The sequence below is a fragment of the Salmo salar genome, chromosome ssa09 (assembly GCF_905237065.1).
Source record: "Salmo salar chromosome ssa09, Ssal_v3.1, whole genome shotgun sequence".
Taxonomy (NCBI): domain Eukaryota; kingdom Metazoa; phylum Chordata; class Actinopteri; order Salmoniformes; family Salmonidae; genus Salmo; species Salmo salar.
In genome coordinates, this window is record NC_059450.1 from 34,046,863 (window position 1) to 34,065,880 (window position 19,018).

General features: G+C 42.9%; 1 protein-coding gene across 2 annotated transcripts in view; it reads left to right on the forward strand.

Annotated features, from left to right (window-relative positions):
• Positions 1–7,351: 7,351 nt before the first annotated feature.
• The window catches only part of LOC100195551 (actin-histidine N-methyltransferase), a 41,672-nt gene continuing 30,005 nt past the window's right edge, over positions 7,352–19,018 (forward strand). The window contains exons 1-4 of one of the 2 annotated variants that reach the window (XM_014211268.2): positions 7,358–7,454; positions 14,556–14,631; positions 16,949–17,079; positions 17,278–17,370. In XM_014211268.2, coding sequence (XP_014066743.2) covers positions 16,977–17,079; positions 17,278–17,370 — 196 coding nt within the window. In that variant the 5' untranslated portion in view covers positions 7,358–7,454; positions 14,556–14,631; positions 16,949–16,976. Of the gene's footprint in view, positions 7,455–14,555; positions 14,632–16,948; positions 17,080–17,277; positions 17,371–19,018 lie in introns of both variants that reach the window. The other variant, XM_014211267.2, reaches the window with a different exon arrangement.

Below are 19,018 nucleotides of genomic sequence, written 5' to 3' on the forward strand. Positions count from 1 at the left end.
CTTTTAGTGTCTTAACGACCGTTCCACAGGTGCATGTTCATTGATTGTTTATGGTTCATTGAACAAGCATGGGAAACAGTGTTTAAACCCTTTACAATTTTACATTTACATTTTAGTCATTTAGCAAATGCTCTTATCCAGAGCGACTTACAGTAGTGAATGCATACATTTCATGCAATGAAGATCTGTGACGTTATTTGGATTTTTACGAATTATCTTTGAAAGACAGGGTCCTGAAAAAGGGACGTTTCTTTTTTTGCTGAGTTTAGCTTTTTTAAAGATGTCTGACCTGCTGACTCATGTGCTACACTTCCATAATTCAGTCAGATTATTTGAGCTGTGCACCTTCACAAATACCTGGGCTAAAATCTCTGCTTTCCCCATATCTCTCACCGCAACAGTCTCCTGTCATCCTATCCTGCCACACTGATTCTAGACCTGCTCTCTTATTTGTACATAGAGGTTATGGGGAGAAACGATGTTGTAAGTAACTGACACAGGTCTTGGTAGTGGTGGTCAGCTAGTGAAGAGGTCCCAATGTCATATGCCGTCTTCCTACTGAATTTGAATCGTGGGAAAACCCCCCCAAAATAATAATTGATAAGCAAAGGCAATCGGGTTTGATGACATTTTTCAAGTCCAGAAATCCAGAGAAAGATGGTGAATGGAACCCAGAGAACTGTCATTGCCGGAGGAGAGGAGTGAGGGGCAAATGGTTTCTGATGGCGATGCCTTAGCTAGCAGCGCTGCTAATGCTGCCAGTTCAGCATCACCACCGGCCCCTCCACTAGCTAGTAGGCCTACTAGCGAGTCAGACTCAGCGGGAGATGGAGAGCTGGTGGGAGAGAGGGGGGTGGTGCATCTACCAACAAAGTGCTCAGAGCAGGTGCAATTTTCAGTTCAAGAACAAGCAAACGTATAGCCCCTGGCTTGTAATGCAGAATTCAAAGTTGGGCTGTACAACATGTAAAAAGGCAGGGCGTTTTGGTCTAGAAACGACTGGAGGGATTAAACTAGCAAAAGAGTGGGTGGAATGTACAGTAAATTAACATCCTATGCCTCAGATGTAAAAAAAAAAAAATAGCAACACAAAAAACAAAGAGCCCTAATAAAAAAGGTTTTTGAACATTTGGAGGCTGCAAGCCTTGTAGACAAGGCTAGAGAGGACACCCAGGTTATAGTTAACACTCCAAATGAAAAAATGCACTAAAGCCAGAGTCTTCAGAACAGATTTAGGAGACTAAACGTCACAGCCACAGGCCCGCTCATGACTTTGAGCAAGAAATGGACTCTCAGGAGTTAAATGGACTTGACATAGGGAGAGTCATTGTGGGAGGTTTTGAAAACTAAAGTAGGATTTTTATTTTTTTACCTTCACAGTAAAGAACAAGTTTGTAATCTGAATATGTGTGTCATATTATCACATAGGCAGGAGGCCTATATATTCTCATATGTGTGTTCTGCTGTAGCCTACATTGATTTATTTTATTTGAAGTTATAATATAATATTCCAATATTGTGATATTTGTTCTACTGCTACATTGATGTCTTGAAAATGATCAGAAATGCAGGTCTAGTAAGCCCCACAGCTGAGTATGTACGTATGCATATGGCCGGTGTTCTGCAGTGACATCTAAGAATGTTGCTCTACATTGATGTCTACAACATTAAGCTATAAGAAATTCAGACTTGTGTAAGCCCAGCAGCTATACTCAAGTATGTGGGCATACTGCAGTGACGTCTAAAATGCTTTGAATTAAATCAGCACCTTGGAGAGTGCTGTCCGTTTCAACACCATAGATTGTAGGCTACTTGGCTGTGTACTGCTATGTAGTGTTTGACACTTTTTTCCCCTCAATGTGTTCCGGGACCTCAGAGCCCCCTGGATAATCCCCCTTCTCGCACTCACTATGTGTTCCGGGACCTCGCGATTTACAAGTGAAGCACTGAGTACACATGATAGTGTACTGTAGGAATGAGGGTGGAAGATTCCCATTTGGGAAAGCGGAGTGGGGTCAGTGAACAGGAGCGGTCTCAGGTTGAGATGTAGAATTCAGATATAGAAACAGTGAGTGATGGAGTATGAGGAGCAGCAAGGCATGTGATACCCATGGGTACAGGGGGAGAAGGAGTAACGCAGTTCCCTGGTGATTACTACCTCCCCGTAGATTACATCTGCCTGTCATTAAACTCGAGATCAGAGTAAGATCTGGTGCAGATTAATTTCCAGTTACTGGGATAATCCTGGTTCCCCGGCAGTCTTTAAGACTCACAAGCCCTTTCTCAACCAGTAGTTCCTTGAATACTTGTCCATTTACAACAGTCCGTTGTCGACACAACAGTGGTAGGCCTGATCACCGACAATGATGAGACGGCCTATAGGGAGGAGGTCAGAGAACTGGCAGTGTGGTGCCAGGACAACAAGCTCTTCCCCAATGAAAGACAAAGGAGCTGATCGTGGACTACAGGAAAAGGCGGGCTGAATAGGCCCCCATTAACATCGTCGAGCCTGTAGTGGAGCGGGTCGAGAGTTAAGTTCCTCAGTGTCCACATCACCAACGAACTATCATGGTCCAAACATACCAAGACAGTCGTGAAGAGGGCACAACAAATCCTTTTCCCCTCTGGAGACTGAAAAGATTTGGCATGGGTCCCCAGATCCTCAAAAGGTTCTACAGCTGCACCATCGAGAGCATCCTGACCGGTTGCATCACCGCCTGGTATGGCAACTGCTCGGCATCTGACCGTAAGGCGCTACAGAGGGTAGTGCGAACGGCCCAGTACATCACTGGGGCCAAGTTTCCTGCCACCTAGGACATATATAATAGGCGGTGTCAGAGGAAAGCCCCCAAAAATTGTCTGAGACTCCAGTCACCCAAGTTATAGACTGTTTTCTCTGCTACCGCATGGCAAGCGGTACCGGAGCACCAAGTCTAGGACCAAAAGGCTCCTCAACAGCTTCTACCCCCAAGCCACAAGACTGCTGAACAATTAATAAAATCGCCACCGGACAATTTACATTGACCCCACCCCCCCTCCCTCTTGTACACTGCTGCCACTCGCTGCTTATTATCTATGCATAGTCACTTCACCCCCACCAACATGTACAAATTACCTCAACTAACCTGTACCCCCACACACTGACTCAGTACAGGTGCCCCCTGTATATAGCCTCGTCATTGTAATTCTTATGGTGTTACTTTTTATTATTAATTTTTATTTTAGGCAACTAGGTAAATATGTTCTTAACTCTTCTTGAACTGCGCTGTTGGTTAAGGGCTTGTAAGTAAGCGTTTCACGGTAAAGTCTACACTTGCATTCGGCGCATGTGAAAAATAACGTTTGATTTGATACTCCTGTTCCCTCCCTCCCTTCCACACCTATATGGGATCGCCCACTTTATAAAGGTAACCCCCCGTACATCATCCTGTACATTTTCCCATGTCAGTCCTGTGATCCCAATATACTTCACTGCCTGCTCCACTATGATCTGTATCTTCATAGTCTTAGATTGTAATATTTCTGAGCAATTGTTTGCTGCTGTCACAAATGCAACAACCGTCTTCCATGTCTACTACCAGTCTTGTGTTCTCCCCCATTCTGCTCCCTACAGCACACCCAACCTGCATCCCAATCTACCCTGGAATACCCGCTCTTATAGGTGCCCCGCTTGTTTCTGCGTGAACTACTGTACTACTACGGCTTCTGCATACAATATTTTACACTCACTCCTCCTGCTACCCTTCCACCGGTCTTTTCATCACTGCACAAGCCCCATAGTTACAGCTCTTTAACTGGACCACGTCTCCACATTTCCCATATCCTCCCCCACAAGTCTCACATCTCCTTTTGCCTTTACACAACGCTGCCACATGCTTTTGAACAGATTAAAGCTACGCAACAGTTTCGGAACATAAACTCTGACATAGTAACTCATATACCCAATCCTATTTTCTTCTGTCAGTACAATTTCTTCAAAGTTTAGTAGCACTGACAGGCTATCCACCTTTTTCCCATCTGGTGTTATCTGGAGCCTCCCTTCAAGGGCTTTATTGGAATGGGAAACATATGTTTACATTGCCAAAGCAAGTGAAATAGATAAACAAAAGTGAAATAAACTACACAAAACTAACAGTAAACATTACACTCACAAAAGTTCCAAAAGAATAAAGACATTTCAAATGTCACGTCTATATACAGTGTTGTAATGATGTGCAAATAGTTAAAGTACAAAAGGGAAAATAAATAAACAGAAATATGGGTTGTATTTACAATGGTGTTTGTTCTTCACTGGTTGCCCTTTTCTTGTGGTAACAGGTCACACATCTGCTGTGATGGCACACTGTGGTATTTCACCTAATAGATATGGGAGTTTATCAAAATTGAATTTGTTTTTGAATTCTTTGTGGGTCTGTGTAATCTGAGGGAAATATTAGTGTCTCTAATATGGTCATACACTTGGCAGGATGTTCGGAAGTGCAGCTCAGTTTCCACCTCATTTTGTAGGCAGAGTGCACATCGCCGGTCTTCTTTTGAGACCAGGTTTGCCTACGGTGGCCTTTCTCAATAGCAATGCTCACCGAGTCTGTAAATAGTCAAAGATTTTTTTAAATTTTGGGTCAGTCACAGTGGTCAGTTATTCTGCCACTGTGTACTCTCTGTTTAGGGCCAAATAGCATTCTAGTGTGCTCTGTTTTTTTGTTAATTCTTTCCAATGTGTCAAGTAATTATCTTTTTTTTGTCCTGGGGCTCTGTGGAGTCTGTTTGTGAACAGAGCCCCAGGGCCAGCTTGTTTAGGGGGCTCTTCTCCAGGTTAATTTCTCTGTAGGTGATATCTTTGTTATGGAAGGTTTGGGAATCGCTTCCTTTTAGGTGGTTGCAGAATTTAACAGCCCTTTTCTTGATTTTGATAATTAGCAGGTATCGGCCAAATTCTGCTCCGCATACATTATTTGTTTTTTTACATTGTACACTGAGGATATTTTTTACATTGTACACTGAGGATATTTTTACATTGTACACTGAGGATATTTTTACATTGTACACTGAGGATATTTTTACATTGTACACTGAGGATATTTTTACATTGTACACTGAGGATATTTTACATTGTACACTGAGGATATTTTTGCAAAATCCTGCACGCAGAATTGTTCATTTCTGCTACTCCTGTAATAACTCCCTTCACCCACTACTGTTGGGTTTGATCCGGCTACTATTAACCACGTTTACATGCTTGCTTGAGTTGGAGACGCGGAACCAGTGAGGAAAGATGGAGGAAGCAGATGAACTGGATTCTGAATATAATGGCTGTAGAATCAAGGAGAATTGGAGTATTGTCCAAAAGAATGAAAAACGGAGCAAAGTAGTGTACAGGGATGAGAATGATCCTTCTTATCTAGTAGGAGTACAGTTTGTTAATGAGGAGCAGCTGAGCAGAGTACCAATCTTGAAGAAACCATTTGAGTTATCTAAACTGGTGGAGAGAGTACTAGGTAAAGTGAAGGCTGTGAGGATCACAAGATTTTTTGTGCTTTTGCAGACATGAAGGGACTTGCATTGTCTTAAACGATTTGATAAGTCAAATCAAATCTCATTGGTCACATACACATGTTTAGCAGATGTTATTGCAGGTGTAGTGAAATGCGTTGAAGTTTGAAGTGTTGTGTGTGTCTCTTCGGAACAGGGCACCCCTCAAGGGGGTTATATCTGGCATCTCGTTGGAAGTCGATTTTGAAGAGATAAAAAATATTCCTGGAGTGATTGAAGCACGTCAGATGAATCGTGTGGTGAATGGTGAAAAAGTGAAGAGTCTATCTGTTCTTTTGTGTTTTGATATGGAGTCTCTCCCTACTCAAGTGCAGTTAGAGTATATTAACTACAGAGTCAGAGCATTTATCCCAAGACTAATGCAGTGGGATCATTTTAAAGCTTTTGGTCATGTATCAAGTGTTTGCAGAAGGGAGAAGCCGAGATGTCAAAGTTGTGGAAAAGAACATATGTGTAAGTGATGAATATGTGACATGTTGCAATTGCGGTGGGCAACCATGAAGCCATGTCTTTCGAATGCCCCACAAGGGTGAAAGAGAATGAGGTAGCCACAGTCAGGGCTGTACAGAGCATTTCATATGCAGCAGCAGCTGTGAAAAGAGTTGAGGGTTTGAATGGTGCACCAGAACAGTCCATGGTGGTGGATAGGCCTACACTGCAGGCTGCAGCGGTTGCCTTTCACCAGCAGGATCCTGACATTTTAAAGTTTAAGAAGGTGGACTTTGTGGCCTTTATAGCTATGGTAATTAATGGCACTGCCAAGGTGGAGAGAAGGTCCAGGAAGATAGAAATCATAGTGGATGCAGGGGAGCGGTTCCTGGGGCTGAAAGATTTCTCAGTGAAGGAGTTACATGGAACATTGGCACAAGCCGTACCACCCTCTCAGGTCCTAGAGTCTGAGAAGGGAGATATGGAAAAAATAAGTGGGAGTTTTGATTGTTTGGCAATGTGCCATTTTTATTGCTGTGTTTTAAGTTAGTTTCACTATTACCTGTGGATTTTTTCGGGGGGTTTCAACCCGTCCAGTTGGTGGCAGCAATACACCTTCGTGGGTTGTAGTCCGCCATAAAACCCACAGACAGAAGAATGCTTGAGTTGGAACTCCTTGTCATGCTGTTTAGTATCGAGGAACTTCAGCAGACACAACATATCCTGCTTTACTCTCCAAATCCCTAGCCTAGTCAACGCGATCGGAGTGACTCCGCCCTCGTCCTTAGATTTCACCAACACCTTGAACTCTCTCAGTACAACACTGCGAACCGAACCTCCCTCATCACTACTCTCCTCCGACAAGACCTGTAAAGGCTCCTCAGGCTTCTTCTTCTTCTGAACCTTTACTCCCACTACTCTACCTCCACCCCTTTCCACCACTAATACACTCCATCCCGCCCTCTCAACTCCTACCTTTCCATCCATCTCTGCTCCAGTCACAATCAAATGTTCCTCAACCACCACCGGATTTCACGCTCTCCAAACCGCTTTGTAGGAATTTTCAACCGACCCGCCGGAAAAGTAACAATTGATGGTACTTTTAAATCCCCTGAAGTCAACTTCCAATCACAAACCACGAAGGGATGGTTTTTGTGTTAACGTTCCGAAGCCAAACTGCCATTCGCGAAATCTGATCATTTGGACCAATCCGTACGAAGAACCCGTCAAAAATGTGCCAATAGGCAGAGAAATGAAGAAGACCACACTTTCCAACAACCAATACAAATCAAGAAAGGTAACATTGTTTGTGGGTGTAGAACATTTGTGATCCAATCAAATCGTTAGAAAAAATATGTTACACTTGTGGCTCGCCCAAATCAACATCCATGTTAGGTTTTGCTCCCCTACCTTGTGCAAGAGGCTTGAATTCCAGTTTGACAGGAGAGGAACTAGCTACTGTACTCAATTACAAGGTAACTTAGTTTATAAAGCAAGTTATTAGCAATTATGTGCATGCAATTACTGTTTGATATTACTAGTCATTGTGCTTGCCATTTAGCTAAAGCTTTACCTGTCATTCCTGCATTGCGGCGCGAACGTCGCTTTCATATTTGCGAGCCAAGCTAGCTGGTTAGCTAGCTAGCAAGTGTGTTATAATGTTGCCTTTTAAAAAGACTCATGTTGCTGTTTGTTTCCCATCTCTATATACTAACGAGCGAGAGACCTTAACGTACTAGTTTGATAATCACATTCTACGATATGTTTATTGGACAAGGGAAATGAATGGGCTCGTCTGCTACAGTACACTGCAAAACCACGACTGTTAACCAGTTTGATGGCGTGATTCAGTTGCTCGCTAGATAGCTTGACAGACCTAGCTAGTTCAGTTGGACTGGGAAGCTATTTTAAAGTCATCTGTTGCCAGTGAGTGTCAACTGCTTTCTAGCTATCCTACTAGCTAGCTAGTACAGTGGAATTGATTAGCTCGTTTTAAGCAACAAGCTTCCTTGAGGGAAGTCAGGATGAATAAAGCCCTTTTTATAATGGTCAACAATCCTTCTATAGCAAGGTAACATCTTGGGGGGGGGCATCCTATTGAAACATTTAAAAAGTTATCCTTTTTTAGATACAGCTGTACTATACTTTCACGACACCAAATAACTGATTAAAACACTGTTTTGCAATGAGGACAACAATTTTACCCAGAGGACAACTATTTTCTGTCCTCCTCTGGGTACATTGACTTCAATACAAAACCTAGGAGGCTCATGATTCACACACCCTCCCATAGACTTGCACAGTAATTATGACGACTTCCAAAGGACGTCCTCCAACCTATCAGAGGTCTTGCAGCATAAACTGACATGTTGTTCATCCAATCAAAGGATCAGAGAATACGGCTAGCACTGCAGTGCATTACATGTGGTGAGTAGTTGACTCAAAGAGAGAAAGGCAATAGTTGACCAGTTTTTAACAAATTAATTTCTTCAAAAATTAAGTTGAAGCAGCAGAAGGAGAGCTTCATATTTCATTATTTTTTCCACTTACTTAGCTATCTAATTTAGCCTACTCAAACACCTGGCTCAAACAGAGAGGAATGAGATTTATGTTAGCTAGCTGGCTAAGGCTAACCAACACACCTTGATTACTCCAATTTGTCTCTTGACCTGTGCACCTACGTTATAAACTTTAATTTGTAGGCTAGGTTGTAGCAACCTCACAGTGCATCCGGAAAGTATTCAGACCCCTTCCCCTTTTCCAAATTTTGTTACGTTACAACCTTATTCTAAAATTGATTAACAAAATTCTTCATCAATCTACACACAATACCCCATAATGACAAAGCGAAAACAGGTTTTTAGACATTTTTGCTAATTTATTAAAACAAGAAAATGTAAATACCTTATTTACTTAAGTATTCAGACCCTTTGCTATGAGACTTGAAATTGAGCTCAGGTGCACCCTGTTTCCATTGATCATCCTTTCTACAAGTTGATTGGAGTTCACCTGTGGTAAATTCAATTGATTGGACATGATTTGGAAAGGCACACACCTGTCTATATAAAGTCCCACAGTTGACACTGCATGTCAGAGCAAAAACGACCTCATGGCTTGGAAGGAGTTGTCTGTAGGGCTGCGAGACAGGATTGTGTCGAGGCACACATCTGGGGAAGGGTACACAACAAATGTCTGCAGCAAGGTCTCCAAGAACACAATGGCCTCCTTCATTCTGAAATGGAGAAGGGCCTTGGTCAGGGAGGTAACCAAGAACCCGATGGCCACTCGGACAGAACTCCAGAGTTACTCTCTGGAGATGGGAGAACCTTCCAGAAGAACAACCATCTCTGCAGCACTCCACCAATCAGGCCTTTATGGTAGAGTGGCCAGAGGGAAGCCACTCCTCAGTAAAAGGCACATGACAGCCCGCTTGGAGTTTTCCAAAAGGTACCTAAAGGACTCTGACCATGAGAAACAAGATTTTTTTACTCAGTACTTTGTTGAAGCACCTTTGGCAGCGATTACAGCCTCCAAAGGATAAACATAAACGTAATAGAGCTAATCACAGGCAAAATCCTAGAGCAGAACTTGGTTCACTCTGCTTTCTAACAGACACTGGGAGACATTCACCTTTCAACAGGACAATAACCAACTGTATGTTGGTTGTGTAGATCCAGCCAAATGGAGGGTCTGACAACAATCAATAAATGTTGATTTTAGAGTGAACTATCACCCCTCCATTTTGTGACGCACAGTAGGGTAGTTTAGGGTTTGGAACTTTGATTCACTGGTGCCTCATTTGGTCTGGTTGGTCCTAATGGATGCATACTTGTGTTGGTGGAGGATTCTTGGCAGCCTTTCAAACAGTGTCAAGGGCCAGAGCAAGTGAACAATAACATGGCATGCTAGTGGCCAAAACCACTGAAAGGGGGTCAAAGCCTTTGTCCATTTGAGTGGAAGAAGAGGGTTGGAGTTTAGCCTGCACACTGTTTAACTGGGATCTGAATGTCACATTTAGGCTGTCCCAAATCCCAGACACCACCAGTGATATTTCATATCACCCAAGTGATTCCTTTCTACAACACCTTTATAAACTCAGCAAAAAAAGAAACGTCCCTTTTTCAGGACCCTGTCTTTCAAAGATAATTCGTAAAAATCAAAATAACTTCACAGATCTTCATTGTAAAAGGTTTAAACACTGTTTCCCAAGCTTGTTCAATGGACCATAAACAATTAAGGAACATGCACCTGTGGAACGGTTAAGACACTAAAAGCTTACAGACGTTAGGCAATTAAGGTCACAGTTATGAAAACTTAGGACACTAAAGAGGCCTTTCTACTGACTCCGTAAAACACCAAAAGAAAGATGCCCAGGGTCCCTGCTCATCTGTGTGTACATGCCTTAGGCATGCTGCAAGGAGGCATGAGGACTGCAGATGTGGTCAGGACAATAAATTGCAATGTCCGTACTGAGACGCCTAAGACAGCACTACAGGACGGACAGCTGATCGTCCTCACAGTGGCAGACCACATGTAACTGCACAGGATCAGTACATCCGAACATCACACCTGCGGGACAGGTACAGGATGGCAACAACAACTGCCCGAGTTACACCAGGAACTCACAATCCCTCCATCAGTGCTCAGACTGTCCACAATAGGCTGAGAGAGGCTGGACTGAGGGCTTGTAGGCCTGTTGTAAGGCAGTCCTCACCGGCAACAACATCGCCTATCGGCACAAACCCAACGTTGCTGGACCAGACAGGACTAGCAAAAAGTACTCTTCACTGACGAGTCGCGGTTTTGTCTCACTAGGGGTTATTGTCGGATTCGCGTTTATCGTCGAAGGAATGAGCGTTACACCGAGGCCTGTACTCAGTCGCGGGATCGATTTGGAGGTGGAGGGTCCATCATGGTCTAGGGCGGTGTGTCACAGCATCATCGGACTGAGCTTGTTGTCATTGCAGGCGATCTCAACATTGTGTGTTACAGGGAAGACATCCTCCTCCCTCATGTGGTACCCTTCCTGCAGGCTCATCCTGACATGACAATGCCACCAGCCATACTGCTCGTTCTGTGTGTGATTTCCTGCAAGACAGGAATGTCAGTGTTCTGCCATGGCCAGCAAAGAGCCCGGATCTCAATCCCATTGAGCACGTCTGGGACCTGTTGGATCGGAGGGTGAGGGCTCGGGCCGTTCCCCCCAGAAATGTCCAGGAACTTGCAGGTGCCTTGGTGGAAGAGTGGGGTAACATCTCACAGCAAGAACTGGCAAATCTGGGGCAGTCCATGAGGAGGAGATGCACTGCAGTACTTAATGCAGCTGGTGGCCACACCAGATACTGTTACTTTTGATTTTGACCCCCCCCCCCCCCCCCTTTGTTCAGGAAAACATTATTCCATTTCAGACAGTCACATGTCTGTGGAACTTGTTCACTTTATGTCTTGTTATGTTCATACAAATATTTACACATGTTAAGTTTGCTGAAAATAAACACAGTTGACAGTGAGAGGACATTTCTTTTTTTGCTGAGTTTATATGTTTGTCGGTCAGTCCCTGAATGCTGTTGAATGATAAAAACCTCCCATTCTCTGTTGTCACCCCCCCAGCCACTGTTGTCAGTCAGCCTGACTGACTGGGGCAGGACTTCACACCACATATCTACCAAAGTGATTCCTGTAAGATGTTACCTTTGCATTAGATTTTTGTTTTCTAATCTCAGTGTATGTCACTACTACATGCATGTTGTTAAAAGGATTTAGGAGCCTCCCATTCTCTATTCTCACTCTTCCAGCCACTGTTGTCAGCCTATAGCCTGAATGTTAAGAACAGGAAGACAGCATAACGGCAGGCCGTCACACGGTGCTGTGACACAGCTGTCCTCCTTGGCCCTGCACCTAGCTCTTGGCTAGGCCATAGGTCCATCTCAAATGGCACCCTGTTCTCTATACAGTGCACTACTTTTGACCAGGGCCCATAGGACTGTTTGGAATACACCCATAAACATACAAGCAGCTGTCCCACTCTGTCTTATTTATCCTCCGTCCCCAATATTACCTGGAATAAGCCTAAATTGTGTGGCAGCATCAACTGTATTTCAACTGGCACATGTATACAGTGGTGCTGCTGTGTCTGTGAAAGGCAGGCACACTCGGTGCCCATTAATTTCCCTTCAAAGCGGATGTGCTGTTGGAAAGTAAAGTTTCTTGCTGCCAAAAATGACTTTGAACTGTTGTGATGGTGGTTGAGTCTCGGATTTCTTTGGCTTTTGCGAGGAGCTGCAAGAAGAGCAGTTGACAAAGTGAGGGGGAGGGGGGTATATCAGGAGGCTGGTAGCATGCGCTATAGGAGGACGGGTTCATTGTAATTGCTGGAATAGATTCAATGGAATGGAGGCAAACGTGGTTTCCATATGTTGATGTTTGATACCGTTCCATTTATTCCATTCCAGTCTTTACAATGAGCCCGTCCTCCTATAGGTCCTCCCACCAGCCTCCTCTGAGAGGAATAGGGTTTAAAAGGTGACAGAGAAAGTGAAGGGAGAGCGAGAGAGGAAGTTAGGGTGAGTGAGTAGAGAAGGCTGGACTTGAGAGGGTGAGTAGAGAGACGGAGAGACGGAGAGGGAGCGAGGCAGCTGCAGAGGGGAATGATGAATAAACATGACTCCTAAAATGTCCACATATGTAATGCTAACTGAACTTTGACACTACTACCATGGCTATTTAAAGCAATCATTATGCCAATGAGAAGGACAAAGCAGCCTAATACTGTAATAAAAATAATACTTAATATTATAAAAAAATAATACTACCTTTTGATGTTTCATTTTTACAAAAGATTAAGTTTCATTCACCTGAGGGCAGTTCCATGGTAATGGAATTACGCTGAGATTCCGATTTTTCACTTTAAAATGTATGCCAAAGAAAAACATTTGATTTCAGTTTAACAAACCATACAACTCTATGCACAATGACTACTTTTAACAATTTGCTAACTTGACAAAAACACATTTACAGGAAGAACTGTGCAGATACAAAGTTATTTTTATTTATGTTATATCTGGTTGTAGTCGTTTTAAGTTTACACAGAATTTTTAATTGCAGTGTTGGTGTGCCACTGCTTAATGCATAAAAGGGAAACACTGAATGGGTTTATATCATTCATTGATAAGTCCAAAAATGTATGTAGTTAGTACAGATTGGCCCTTTAGTGATAAAAATTGACAGCAATGACAAAATTCAGGTTTTAGGAGCACCAGAAAAATATATTTTTAAGATAGTCTAAATTGGGCCTACATAGCTGTGTTTACACAGGCAGCCCAATTCAGATTTTTTTTCTCCACTAATTGGTCTTTTGACCAATCAGACCAGCTCTGAAAACGATCTGATGTGAAAAGATCTGATGTGATTGGTAAAAAGACCAATTAGTGGAAAAAAATATCAGATTTGTCTGCTTGTGTAAACGTAGACTATGAATCATAGCTAATTTTGAAGCTCATCCCCTGAAGAAGCTCTACCTTGTCCTTTCTTTCTGTGCCACCACGTTTGCATACTACTGAGGCTGCGGGAAAGCGAAGAAATCCTTACAAAAATCCTTAATTCCAAATGAAAAATTCCAGGTAGCACAGCAAAATATGTAGGCACATATGCCCTGAAAATGGTAGCGTTGTAGAGCCCTGTACATTGTCAGTTTACTAGTGTAGACCTGTCACATTGGACCACAGGCATTGTACTGTAGTTTCTCTCTGTGTGACACCATGTTTATTTCTACTGACTGCTTGAGGCTGTTTTAATCTGGCAGAGGCACACGTTACCATGGCAATGCCTTTTACTGGTATTCTTTTACATGAGATGCTCATCTCGCTCACTACTAGACTGAAAACTAAGTAGAACATTCTAGAATGTTTACACTCTCAGATATTCACTGTAAAAAAATAAACACCACAAATGATTATTTATTAACTGGTTCCACAGCCTTTTTTGTTTACTCAACTTTTCAGTCCAAGTGTTACCTGAACAAAAAAAGAAAATGTTGCCCCAAATTTAGCTCCAATTTGAGAATTTTGGCCAAAATTCAGTCAATTTAAAATACTATGTTTGCTCAACTAGTCTCTATTGTTGGTTCAGCTATGCATTTTTATTTGGGCATCTTAACAAAAAATATCTGTGCAACTGTTTACATGCACATAAACTGTGCTTTTAACATACAATGTTTTCAACGTACATATTTGACACACGTTAACATTGTGCATGTTCATTTATACAGTCATTATTATTCAACATGTCCACACCTGGGATTTGAATTTACAACCTCTTGGTTCATGGCATTCTGACCTTCCTGCTATGCCACCATGTCTGTGTCATTATCAGTTAATCTGACTATTCTCTCATCATTCATTTGATTTATTATTTAAGCCATTTGAGGTTTTTCTGTTTAATTGTCTACTGTTGGTACAGCATATTATTCTGTTTTAATATTACTCCTTAATCTGTTTGCTAAATATTTGTTAAGTGTATTTTAACAGAGCTGATATTTACTTTGAAGTGCAAACTGAAGCAATACGTTTTCAACTCAGTCATTGATACAGACAAGGTGGTGTCGCAGGAAGATTGGAATGCTGTGAACCAATAGGTTGGGAGTTCAAATTCCAGGTGAGGACATGTTGAATAATAATTACTGTATAAATGAACATGCACACTGTAATCATGTATGTTAACATGTGTCAAATATGTAAGTTCAAAACATATGTTAAAAGGTGTGTATGTTGTGGCGTAACTAGTTCCACCGCATAAAAAGTAAATGAAATAGACCTTTTATAATTGAATGAACATATGAGACAATTTGTGAAAACAAATAATTTTAAGTGACTGAATTTTTGCCTACGTTTTCTCATGTTGGAGCTAAGTTTGGGACAACTAAAAATGTTAAGTTCAGGTAACACTTTGACTGAAAAGTTGAGTGTATAATAATAATAGTAATAAAAGGCTGTGGAACCAGTTAGTTGAAACAACTTTATTTTTACTTTTTACAGTGTTGGTTAAGCCTCTAGAATTTAGATTCCCCGTACAACAGGCGGGGACAGTAGTGCATAACCTAGTCCTTATGCAAGTGTGGAGTAGGCTATCAGCCAAGAACTGCTGGTACACAATTTTAGCACAATGCCCTTATCAGCATATGAAAAATTGTTAATCAGAATGACATAGCAAAATAGTATGATTATTCATTCAGTTTTCTCAGGAAAGGCTTGTTGACCTGCAGAAACACAAACATTGGGCATACAGGATACATACTGGATACTTGGCTAATATCATAGTAGTCTGTTATGATGATGTAATGTCCTCTCAGTTGAAGTATTAAAGCACAGTTAAATGTTTTCTCTTGAGAAATCTGTGTATGATTTCTTTATGGGTACCTGTTCTTCCCCTTAACTATCAAGAGTAGATGTGGGATTGATATTGAGCCAATATGAACAAAAATATCCTCTTGTTTTACATGCCCAGCCAACCACTATGCCTTGAAGCTTCAACATTAAAGGGATGCTTTGGGATTTTGGCAATGAGGATACCATTTTTTATGTCTCTGTTTCTAGTATGAAGGAAGTTAGAGGTAGTTTCGTGAGCCAATGCTAACTAACGTTAGCACAATGTCTGGATGTACTAGCATGCTAAAATCCCTAAGTATCCCTTTAACTCTGAAGGCATTGGCGCAGTTTAGATTTTGCAGTGTCTTGTGCCCTCTAGTGGCCATTACATGTAGATACAACTTTTGTTTGTGCTCACGAGGGCTGGGAATGGAACGCTTACCCTATTTTGTTGCCTGGGTCATTAATTAGCACACACAACGTGTTTTTATTGGACAAGTTCATGTAGTTTGTCCCTCCCTGCTTCAGTTCTTTTTTTTTCTTCTGTGAATACGACTTGGACAAAAAATCTGTGATTTGTTTTGATTAAGAAATGTGTGATTGTTGTCATGTCTCTCTCAAGAATCCACTTTAGATGAGTGATTGACTTAGTGCTGTCTGTCTCTCCTCCCCAGCCCTGCTCTGACCAGCTGACTTAGTGCTGTCTGTCTCTCCTCCCCAGCGCTGCTCTGACCAGCTGACTTAGTGCTGTCTGTCTCTCCTCCCAGCGCTGCTCTGACCAGCTGGCTTAGTGCTGTCTGTCTCTCCTCCCCAGCCCTGCTCTGACCAGCTGACTTAGTGCTGTCTGTCTCTCCTCCTCAGCCCTGCTCTGACCAGCTGACTTAGTGCTGTCTGTCTCTCCTCCCAGCCCTGCTCTGACCAGCTGACTTAGTGCTGTCTGTCTCTCCTCCTCAGCCCTGCTCTGACCAGCTGACTTAGTGCTGTCTGTCTCTCCTCCCAGCCCTGCTCTGACCAGCTGACTTAGTGCTGTCTGTCTCTCCTCCCAGCGCTGCTCTGACCAGTTGACTTAGTGCTGTCTGTCTCTCCTCCCCAGCCCTGCTCTGACCAGCTGACTTAGTGCTGTCTGTCTCTCCTCCCAGCCCTGCTCTGACCAGCTGACTTAGTGCTGTCTGTCTCTCCTCCCCAGCCCTGCTCTGACCAGCTGACTTAGTGCTGTCTGTCTCTCCTCCCCAGCCCTGCTCTGACCAGCTGACTTAGTGCTGTCTGTCTCTCCTCCTCAGCCCTGCTCTGACCAGCTGACTTAGTGCTGTCTGTCTCTCCTCCCAGCCCTGCTCTGACCAGCTGACTTAGTGCTGTCTGTCTCTCCTCCCAGCCCTGCTCTGACCAGCTGACTTAGTGCTGTCTGTCTCTCCTCCCAGCCCTGCTCTGACCAGCTGACTTGGTGCTCTCTGTCTCTCGTCCCAGCCCTGCTCTGACCAGCTGACTTGGTGCTGTCTGTCTCTCGTCCCAGCCCTGCTCTGACCAGCTGACTTAGTGCTGTCTGTCTCTCCTCCCAGCCCTGCTCTGACCAGCTGACTTGGTGCTGTCTGTCTGTCTCTCCTCCTCAGCCCCTGCCCTGCTTTGACCAGCTGCACCATGGGAAGGAAGAGTAGAGTGAAGACTCAGAAGTCGGGGACAGGCGCCACGGCCGTGGTCTCCCCCAAAGAGATGATGAACCTAATCTCAGACCTCCTACAGAGTATGTACCAACGCTGCGTCCCAAATGGCAACCCATTTCCGCTATATGGTGTACTACTTTTTTTTATAGTGTACTACTTTTTTTTACGTGTTCCATTGAGAATTCTTAGGCTTGATCTGTGTCTGGGAAACAGGCTTTATGTGATTCTTGTAGCTATGTAACTTATCGTGTGATATGTCTGTATGTCTGTGCCATTAGAATGCAGCAGTGCTGCCCCTTCTCCAGGGAAAGAGTGGGAGGAGTATATCCAGATACGAGGACTGGTGGAGAAAATCAGGAAGAAACAGAAAGGTCGGCTGGATCTCACACACACACACACACACACACACAAGCCCTAATTCTAACCCTAACCCCTAAGCCTAAAATAGCCTTTTTTTCTAAGTGAGGACCGGCAAAATGTCCTCACTTCTTTGAATTTTAGTTGGTTTACGGTTCTTGTGAGGACTTCTGTTACTCACAAGCAATGTTCCCTTTAAGCTGCGTGCGGGCGCACCTCCTCCGGGACTGCCGCACAGAAGAATTATCAGCCCGCACAGAGAAGCACGAGATTGAACTTCACTCAACTTTCTAGAGTTTTCCCCGTTAGTTAACACTATAAACGTTTCCCTTTACTGTGGGAATTGTGATTGAATCAACACAATATTAGCCACTTTCAATGCAACATACCGAAACAAAGCGAACTATGCAAGATATTTTGTTGTAGGCAGAACGAATCAGAGTAGGATTCTATTGCATTGACATGCACGACTCAGGCCCGTTCTCTACACAGACCGGTGCACCATAACCAATCAGAGCTGCTGTATGCCTATATGCAAATAGACCATTGCCATATGTGGATCTGTGCCATTTACTTTCAACTGGACTGTGTTTACAGCATGAGCGGTCGTCAGTAGATGTGCTAGTTTTGAGATCAAAGCGGAGGCTGCATGTAGCCATGTGTGCACATTCGTACATTTGTTCATATCCTTTGCTAGTTATAGATCATTTGTAGTCATCAATGGGGGAGTGATTGCTTCCTACAAGTGCATAGAATGTGTGCATTTCTAGCCATCTTTGAAAAGAAAGTCATGTAAATAGCTTTTCTGTCTTGAATGGACAGTGTTGTATTTTGAGACAGGCTTGAATAAGCTATGTAGCCAATAGGCAGAGGGTAGCATAAGGTAGAATAATTTGTCTGATTCTCTGTAATAATGTTTCATTTTATTTTGTAAAGTGGTTTCTTGCATTAAACAACACTTTCAGTCACCTTGTCTGAAGGACAAGTGAATAAATAGGTTAATGTCAAGCCCTGTATGTTTTTTCCAAAGGTCTTATGGCTTGTAGACCTACGTTGAACACGTAGAAAGATAGAACAGCTATTTCCAATGTAGGCTGAATGAAACAACAGCTATTTCCAATGTAGGCTGAATGAAACAACAGCTATTTCCAATGTAGGCTGAATGAAACAACAGCTATTTCCAATGTAGGCTGAATGAAACAACAGCTATTTCCAATGTAGGCTGAATGAAACAACAGCTATTTCCAATGTAGGCTGAATGAAACAACAGCTATTTCCAATGTAGGCTGAATGAAACAACAGCTATTTCCAATGTAGGCTGAATGAAACAACAGCTATTTCCAATGTAGGCTGAATGAAACAACAGCTATTTCCAATGTAGGCTGAATGAAACAACAGCTATTTCCAATGTAGGCTGAATGAAACAACAGCTATTTTCCAATGTTATGGGATGCATTTTCTCCATTGTTTTTGATGGTAGACCACTCTGGTAGGCCTTCATTATTATCAAATAGCCACAGTAGCCTACTTGACTACTGCTAAAACTGTAACTTAAAGCGGGTACAGCCTCAGTGTTCACAGTAAACTACTGTTAAAACTATAACTTAAAGCGGTTACAGCCTCAGTGTTCACAGTAAACGCACACCGGAAATTGTACATCAT